The sequence below is a fragment of the Myotis davidii genome, unplaced genomic scaffold (genome assembly GCF_000327345.1).
Source record: "Myotis davidii unplaced genomic scaffold, ASM32734v1 scaffold749, whole genome shotgun sequence".
In the NCBI taxonomy this organism is placed as follows: domain Eukaryota; kingdom Metazoa; phylum Chordata; class Mammalia; order Chiroptera; family Vespertilionidae; genus Myotis; species Myotis davidii.
The window spans coordinates 805091-814369 of record NW_006300030.1 but is presented as its reverse complement, the minus strand read 5'-3'; the positions used below and the strand labels follow the sequence as shown (position 1 = coordinate 814369).

General features: G+C 45.3%; 1 protein-coding gene across 1 annotated transcript in view; it reads left to right on the top strand.

Annotated features, from left to right (window-relative positions):
• CCDC3 (coiled-coil domain containing 3) overlaps positions 1 to 8769 on the top strand; it is a 146511-nt gene extending 137742 nt beyond the window's left edge. Inside the window, exon 4 of the mRNA XM_006776180.2 lies at positions 6821 to 8769. Within this exon, the coding sequence (XP_006776243.1) occupies positions 6821 to 7096 (276 nt within the window). The 3' untranslated portion in view covers positions 7097 to 8769. The remainder of the gene's footprint in view (positions 1 to 6820) is intronic.
• The last annotated feature ends 510 nt before the right edge of the window (positions 8770 to 9279 follow it).

Genomic DNA, 9279 nt, shown 5'->3' with positions numbered 1-9279 from the left:
AACTTATTGAAAGACCTTAAAAGTGTGATTTTGAGCTCTGTATCCTCCATTTCTGTCATGTTTCTTTGCCTCCGCATTTTTATGCTTTCTTGGTGCACTCCCTAGTGGTCTTTGTGCGCAGTCTTGTTGTAGTTAAGCCTTGATTGTTGTCGGGGGTGATTTGACTTCCAGGCTAACTGGCTATGAGAGTCAGCTGTGTCTGCAGTGGGAGAGAGTCTGTGCTGGATCTCTAGGGCGGTGCTAATCTAGCGTTTGCCTGAGGCTATCCGGCAAAAGGCTCTGCGCAGGACTTGGGCAGGGCGGGTCGCACGGGATCAAACAGGGCGGGCAGAGAGCAGTTATGGCGGCTCCCAGTTCCGTCCCTAGGGGCTCTGCCTCACCAAGTCCCAGCAACCGCTGCAAACCTCGGAGAGAAAGCTGCCTTCGAGTTCCGATCGAAGCCAGACAGTCCTGCTTCTCCCGTTTGAGTCTGGGTCCCTAGAGATTTGGAGCTCAGAGTCTGAAGCTCCCTCCCGATTGAAAACACCAACCGCACCCTCCGCCGCCTGCCCACTCCGCGCGCACTCCCCACCTGAATATTTCACTTCAGCACTGCGCCTCCTCTGAGTCTGGGTATGATATTCTCTTTCCTCCTAGTTGCAGAATTTCTACTCAGCCAGCCCTCCTGTGGTTCTGGATGATGTCCGTTCTGTCTTTTAGGTGTAATTTGAATTGGTTGTTCGAGGCAGCAATCTCCGGCATTAACCTATGCCGCCATCTTGGTTTTGTCAAATAATTTTCTAAATCCTCTACAATGATGATGCATTCTCTTGCCCTCATGAAATTGCAGAAGATACTGTTTTTTCAAAGGCGGGGATCATATTCCCAGAACATTCAGGAGTGTAGCCAGTCTAATGGGTCTGATTCTTGTTATTTGTTTCTTTGTGGCCTCTTTAGAAAAGCAGAGCAAGTGCTGATGAAATCGGTAGACAACTAGAGCCAAAGATGCTGGGTGCCAGCCCCATTCTGGGTCCCAGAGCCATGGATGTGGCTGGGTCAGTGGCCCCATGGCTCTGGGTGCCCCCTTCCATTGTCAAATGAAGCCATCCCAGTAGTACTGTTTAAGTAGTACTGTTTAAGATGGACTTCTTACCACTTTTGTTCTCAGAGCTCAGGACTGGGCTAAGACCTTCCCCACAGAGCATATTATCATCTGATCTTGCTCCCAGTGGCTATCTGGGTCTTTGTTGTCCAGAGATCAGCTATTAGGCTAATTTTCACTTTCACGACATTTCAGAAGACCACAGATTATTTTTTTGGTGCCTTCTCAGAGTGACTTTCTTCCCCTCCTGGTACTCCTATGATGTGAATATTGTTACATTGCACAGTATCCCACAGTTCCCTTAAGCTGTTCTATTTTTAAATTTTTGTTGTTCTCTGAGTGATCAATGCTCAACCACTGAGCCATGCCACCTGGGTCCAATATGTTCTTTTTTAGTGCTGTCAATTTCTGACTTGTCTTTTTTTCATAGTTGCTATATCTTTTCTCATGCTGTTGAGCATTTTTGCCATTATTATTCTGAACTCTATATCTGATAAATTTCATATTTTCATTTCATTTAGTTCTTCTGGAGAATTCTCTTGTCCTTTCATTTTGGGCTTTTTTGCCTCTCCATTTTGCTGCTATTTGGGTTTATGTCTGTGTATTAGGTAGATCTGCTATCACTCCCAATTTCTAATATTGGACAATGCCAGATGCTGTTTCTGACTGACCCTGAGTACCCTGTTTGGAACTATCAGCAATCCACAGCTTATGGCTCCCCCTGCTGGGATAGATGCCTTTAGAAAGGACCAAGATTTGCACCAAGGTCTGCTTTTCCTAGCGCCGGGCCCCGAATTAGACCAGGTAAAGACTCAAAGCCTCTAAAGATCTGCCTCTGCCTGCAGTCTGATTATTGTTCAGTCTTGATTATTCTCAGATATCAACCACAGGGTGGGGCGAGAGTTTTTCCAACAGGGTGTACAACTGCTTCTGCCTACAGGGTGACTGTTATTCTCAGTCACTAAATGGGCCTCAGAAACTCCATAGGGGCAAGGGGGTTTCACTAGGGTGTGCCAATCACCCCTTTTTGCTACCTGGATTGTAGAGGCCAGAGAAACATTTCCTCTGCAGCAGCAGTTGCCAACTGTTCGGACCTCACGGACCACAAGTGGTCCATGGACCACTGGTTGGTGACCACTGCTCTGCAGTATGAGAGAATGACTCAGCACAGGAAATGGAGTGTCTGCCTTCTGAGCTCTAACCCTAGAGCCCACAACCCTGGCTTCTGCTCACACAGCTCCAGTCCATTCTGCCCTCCCTCTGCCAGAGCCCAAGGTGAGTGGCTGCACATGAAATTTTGTGTGTTGCCCTTAAGATTGTGCCTGCATTTCCAGCCATCTCTCCCTGGCAGATAGCACTCCTGCTGCTTTTTTTGGACTGGGGAGCCCAGCTTGGGATTTAGGCCCCAGAGTTCTCAGTAGAAACCCTCCTCCCTCTTCCTCCTCCCTCCCCCCAACTGAGGTATCTCTTTGGAACTTCAGCTGCTGTCTGTGGGAGCTCAGGCAGCCCTTTTGTGCCTCTGCACTTCCTACCAGTCTCTATGCACTCTCCACTTTCCATCCTTGCTTATCAGGGTTCTCTCTAGCTAGTCTTCAGTTGATCATTCAGGATGATCTTTCTGTATTTTAGTTGTAGTTCCAGTTTGGTCCTAGGATCATGCCAGTGTAGCCTCCACTTACTCTGCTGCCATTTTGGAATGATGTTCTCCTACTTGATTTCTAGTTTCATACTATTGTGGGTAGAAAAGATGCTTAATATAATTTCAATCTTCTTAAATTTATTAAGACTTGTTTAAAACAACTTATATTTATGTCTATGTTAAGTTTATACCAACTTATTTTCAAACACATTTAAATGCTCTTTTTATCCCCCCAACACACATTTTATTTTGTTTTTGAAGTCACAATTTACATCTTTGTACCCTGTGTATTCATTAACAAATTATTGTAGATATAGTTATTTTTACTATTTTTATCTTTTAACCTTCATAATGGCTTTATATGTGATTAAGCTGTCACCTTACTACAGTCAGGCATCACTTAAGAACAGTGATACATTCTGAGAAATATGTTATTAGTGATTTTATCATTGTGCAAACATCATGGAGTGCACTTACACAAACCTAGAGAGTACAGTCTACTACACACCCAGACAATATGTCCATTACATCTATCTGTACAGCATGTTTTTGTATTGAATACCGTGGACAATTGTAACACAATAGTAATATTTGTGTATCTATACATATCTAAACATAGAAAAGATGCTGTAGCCCTAACCGGTTTGGCTCAGTAGATAGAGCGTTGGCCTGCGGACTCAAGGGTCCCAGGTTCGATTCCAGTCAAGGGCATGTACCTTGGTTGCAGGGGGTGTGTAGGAGGCAGCTGATCAATGTTTCTAACTCTCTATCCCTCTCACTTCCTCTCTGTAAAAAAATCAATAAAATATATTTTTAAAAAGAAAATATATAGTAAAAGTACAGTATAAAAGATAAGAAATGGTACACCTTAATAGGGCACTTACCATGACTGGAAGTTGCTCTGGGTGAGCGGTGAGTGAATGTGAAGGCCTCGGACATCACTGTACACACAGGTTACACTAAATGTATAACAAATAAACCTTAGCTTATTTTAACTTTTTTGCTTTGCTCTTTTGTAATAATATTTAGCATAAAACACAAAGACATTGTGTAGCTGTACAAAAATATCTTTTTTTACCAGTTTCTTCTATTATTTATTCCATGTATGAACTAACAAAATATATTTTCTTTATATCTTTATTCTATGAGCTTTTTTCTATTAAAACTTTTTTTGTTAAAAACTAAGACACAAATCATACACACATTAGCCCAGTGGTTGGCAAACTGCGGCTCGCGAGCCACATGCGGCTCTTAGAGTATAGCTCTTCCTAAGCCTTAGGAGTACCCTAATTAAGTTAATAACAATGTACCTACCTATATAGTTTAAGTTTAAAAAATTTGGCTCTCAAAAGAAATTTCAGTCGTCATACTGTTGATATTTGGCTGTTGACTAATGAGTTTGCCGACCACTGGCCTAGACCCACACAGTCAGGATCATCAATATCACTGGCTCCCAGCTCCACATCATGTCCCACTGGAAGGTCTTCAGGGGCAACAACATGGAGCTGCCATCTCCGGTGGTAACACTGCCTTCTGAAACACCTCGGGAAGGAGGTGTCACTCTTTTCGGAAACAGGTCCATGATGGTTTGCTGGGTTTTTTCATCATAGATGATGCAACATGAACATTCCTCTCTATTAATGAAAACCTTTTGGTGTTGGGGGTCCATGTTTTCAAACTTTTTAAGGAGCTTCCTGAGGACTGCAAAAGCTTCTGTCAAGCCCTCTACTGTGAGTTCTCTTGAGGGTTCTTTCTTTTCTTTTCCTGCAGTTTCCTTTTCTTTTGCCTCTTCTTCAGCAATACTTTCCTGTTCCCCATGAGTCAGTTCCTCAGGGACCAGCTATAGGAGCTCCTCAATGTCATCCTAACCCACAGCTTTGATTTTTTAAAAATATATTTTATTGATTTTTTACAGAGAGGAAGAGAGAGGGATAGAGAGTTAGAAACATCGATGAGAGAGAAACATTGATCAGCTGCCTCTTGCACACCTCCCACTGGGGATGTGCCCACAACCAAGGTACATACCCTTGGCCAGAATCACACCTGGGACCTTTCAGTCCGCAGGCTGACACTCTATCCACTGAGCCAAACCGGTTAGGGCACAGCTTTGATTTTTGCACGCACCTCATCCTTGGCAAATCCCTTGAAGTCCTGGATGAACCACTTGAGTATCTTCTTCCAGATGCCATTCATACACTCTTCGGTCACATCATTCCAAGCCCAAGCAAGGGTGCTGATTCAGTCATAGATGTTACAATCCTTCCAGAATTGCATCAGTATCTTCCTCAGTTGCAGCAATGGCCTGGGTAAAGTTCCTCCTCAGGTGTAGTAGGCTTTAAAAGGTGATCCGTTGTTGGATCAAAGAGGTGCTGTGTTTGAAGGAAGAAACACTATTTTGATAGTGAGATGAAGATCAGTAAAAGGTGGGTGTGTAGGGGCAGTATCCACAATAAACAAAATGTTGAAAGATATGTTATTCCCCCCATAATACTTCTCCATTTTTCTGGCATAACAACTCTGAAGGGCATCTTGGAAGAGAAGCTAGGTCATCCATGACTTCTTAGTGTGCGTGTTTATTGATATGCTTAAAGGCCCTGGGGTTGGTTCTCACTGTGTCAGATCACAGAGAGTTTTAATCTGTGGCCTACAACATTGCCCCCACTAAGTCGAATGGGGTAGCCAGTTAAAAACTGTTCTCTACTTTCTACAGTCCTATGGGATCTGCAACCATGAGCCCCACTGGCTACCAGAACCAAGTGATCAAGGAGTGTCCCCTGGGCACAGCCACAACCACTGGGGAACCCAGTGTATGCCCAAGCTCCTCTCTGGGTGGTACCAATCATCTGGAGCAAGGCAGAGGCCGAGCCCACAGTGTTTGGAGGAGTTTGCAGTAGGCCTCTAGGTGTGAAATTAATTAGAAGCCTCTCAGGCTGCTACTTTAAGATAATCAAGTAGGCCTCTTTCACAGAAAGACTGGGTGCTCTTCAGTCCGCTGCCTCGGTGCTGGCCCTGGGGTGGGTGAGTCCATGTGGGAGCCCTGTAAGAACCGTTTCTCAGCTCGCTGTAGCCTTGTGGACACAAGCCCCACTGGCTTTCCTTGGGGATTCATCTCCCAGGTGCAGATTGTAAAAGTTGGAACATTTACCCTCCTCATGTGGTTCAGACCCTTCACTCCTTAGGGAGAAGCATGGAGTTGTGAGTTCCCTTCCCCACACCAGGGGTTTATGACAGTCTTGTGGCTCAGCCTCTCTCTCCCATTTCAATGTGGGGTTTTTTCCTTCCCATTTGCCCAATGAGTAGGAGTCACTCATTTAGTTATTGGGTTTCTTTATAGGAAACTGTTCTGTATGTAGCTGTACATTTGGTGCATCTATGGAGGGAGGAGAGTTTGGAATTCTCCTATGTCACCATCCTGTATCATAACTTATCGCTTATGTTTTTGATGATAGCCATTCTAATGAGTGAGGTGATACCTCATTGTAGTTTTGATTTTTATTTCCTTGATGATTAGTGATGTTGCATATCTTTTCATATACGTGTTGGCCGTCTGTATATCTGCTTTGAGGTCCTTTGCCTGAGAGGGGCTGCAGCCAGTTCATGGACCACTGCAGGCTCCACAGCTGGGACTGAGGTCTGTCTGATGCAATAGCAATTCATTGTGGCTCTAATCTGCATTGATCTTATTATGAGGGAGGAGGCTAAGATGCCCTTCCCATGTTTAAGACAGGTTTACAATACTTTCCCTGTGAACTATCCATCCATATTCTTTATGCATTTTTCTGCCTCTAGTTTTGGTCTTTTACTTCTTGATTCACTGAAACTTTCTTTTTTGATAGGAATGGTAAGTATTTAGAATATCCTTGTAAAACAAGGTTATCTAAGGAATGCAAGTATAGAAAGCACAGGAGGGGTACTGTGTATGTTTGAGGTCTGGACGGGATCCACAGGGTGAAACTGAGGAAGGAATCATGAGGGGTGTCCTTGTGCTGGAGTTAGTGCTGTGGGTGATATTAGGGTCTGTGTGGCTGGGCACGCGGGCTGACCTGGGCCTGTTTCCTGGAGCTCACCTGCCTCTCCCTCGATGGTGTCTATCTTCCCAGCTCATGTGCTCCTCGGTGCAAAAGGCCCTGTTTGAGGAGGAGGACCACGTCAAGAAACTGCAGCAGAAGGTGGCCACGCTCGAGAAGCGGAACAGGCAGCTCCGGGACCGGGTGAAGAAGGTCAAGCGGTCTCTGAGGCAGGCGCGGAAGAACGGCCGCCACCTGGAACTGGTGAACCAGAAGCTCAGTGAGAAGCTGGCGGCCACAGCGGGAGCCCTCCCGCACATCAATGCCCTCAGGCGGGAACCTGCAGGCAGCACCTACCTGCGGGGATAGCCGGGACCCCACGGCCTCAGCCACACTGCTGGGTGCATTGCCTCTCTCCAGGGAATGGAGGGCGATGACGGTGTTGGACATACACATATTTCAGATCTTGTAGAAGATACTTTTACTATGCACTTGATAGTGTCTAGCTGGTTTAAAGGGGAAGTCTTGTTGCCCCTACCTGGCCTGGTCCCAGGCACAGTGCTTTGAAGTCCAGAGGCGGCAGCATCCTGGAGGCTGTGTGCTTGCCTAGGGCCTGTCCTCAGCTTCTGGGAGCAGCCTGCAAAATGCAAAGAACAGTTTAGACTTTCTAAATGTATGAGACATCACAGAGTTTGGGCTTATTTCAAAAGAGAAGGTAGTATGGTTGTAGCTCCGAGCTACAGAACAACTACTAGTTCTGAGGAGTGATCTGAATCATGTCATAGAACCATCTGATGTCTCACTTTCTGACCTTTGGAAGAGGATGCTGGCCTTGCTAAGCACTCAAGGACGCCTATAAGTAACAGGTGCAGGGTGTCCCTCCTCAGGCCAGCATTTTCTCACAGCTGAGGCACATTAGGCTTAATGAGCTCAGCACAGGTAGGGGAACTGAGTTGGGCAGTAGATCATTAAAAAGAGAAATTATACCCAATTTCTAATACCAGCTTTAATCAAGAGAGACATGGCCTTTAAGGGCCTGTCAGGTTTCATCACAGCACATTCTGAAGTTGGAAAACCTGAAGTTATACTTTGCCCCTTCTAAATTTTAACTTCTGTTTGCTCAGTAATTTCAACTTTTCCAAATTCAAGGTGAGCTGTCTTCTGTAAAGACACCTCCTTACGTATTGGGGTCAGATGACCTTACCTTATTCTCATCCAGGTTCCCAAAGGGCTTGTTCCAGGTGCTCCAATCTCTTGCTTCTTTATGCAAACATTTGCCGCCCACCAGGACTGACCGTGCCCTGGAGTAATTTTTTTACATTCGTGCACCTGTAGTGACTGCACCTGTACACAATCAAAGCACTCATCCTCTTGGGATAGAAACCTTTTTACAGTCCTACAGGTAAAAAATAGAGTGTTCACTATAACTGCCATTTGAGCTCTTGACTTAGGCACATTCAATCAAGCCCCAGTTGTGTTAGTGAGAGGTCAGTTGAGGATCCTCTCTTGGTTATCCTCTATGGCTGGACCTCCAAACCATGTTTCCCTCCCCCGCTTTTCCAGAGAGAAGCTTCTGGCCCTTCACTGGGGGATCAGCTGCCCATAAACCACCCACAACAGTACAGGCCTGATTATTGTCTTTGACATTGGCAATGGCAGTTACTGTAAGATTTTAGTTCTACTGGCAACCAGTCTCGGGGGTGGACTTTGTGCTACTTGGGTCTTGGTGGCAGGCTCCTGCCTCAGGGACATATGCCCTGGACTGAATGGCATTGGAACTTTTTGCTCAAGGGCACTTCATTTCCAAGCTTCTGCCAGCACTTTTTTAGCTGTGTATTTCCTAGTGGGGTACAAGAGAAGGTGCATCTTCTAGATTAGTCTTCCTGGGGACATTTCCTTAGGGTGGTTTTGCTTTCACAGAAGGGAATGACAAGCCTAAGGGTGATTTATAGTCGTGTTTGCAGAACTGTGGAAGCTGGGTCTCTACAGCTGCAGTATGTTCTCCTTTTTCAATAAAAACGCGTAATAGTTCAGTCATAAAAGTAAAGCAATGTGTTTCTTTTGGGTCAGGGAGATGTCAAGATTTGGCCTGGAAAGGCAATTCAGATCCTCAGCGGGGGTGGGGGTGGGGGTAGGGGCACGTGTGAGTAACACCTGGGGCATTTAGGACATCCAAGCTTAAGCCTCCTTTGCTTTCCCTGTTGGGATGTGGCCTAACCCTGTCTCTCTCAGGGTTTCCATCTCTCAACACACCTGCAGAAAAGCAGAGCTATCCTAGCCTGCTCCTCAGAAAGGATGGCAGCTTCATTAATCAGTCATCAAAAGCATACCCAGATCAGTTGCCAAAGGGGACTCCCCGGGTCCCTGTTATCTGCTGTGTTATCTTAACCATAGTCCTTGCCACCTGTTTATTGTATTAGTAGGATTTTTAAAAAATAAAGAGAGAAAAGAATCTAAGCATACCACTACAGAAAAGCATCAAATCAAAAAAGAAGAGAGCAAATAACTTCTTCCATTTGGTTTGTTGTCTTTTTGTTTTGTTGACAGTTTCT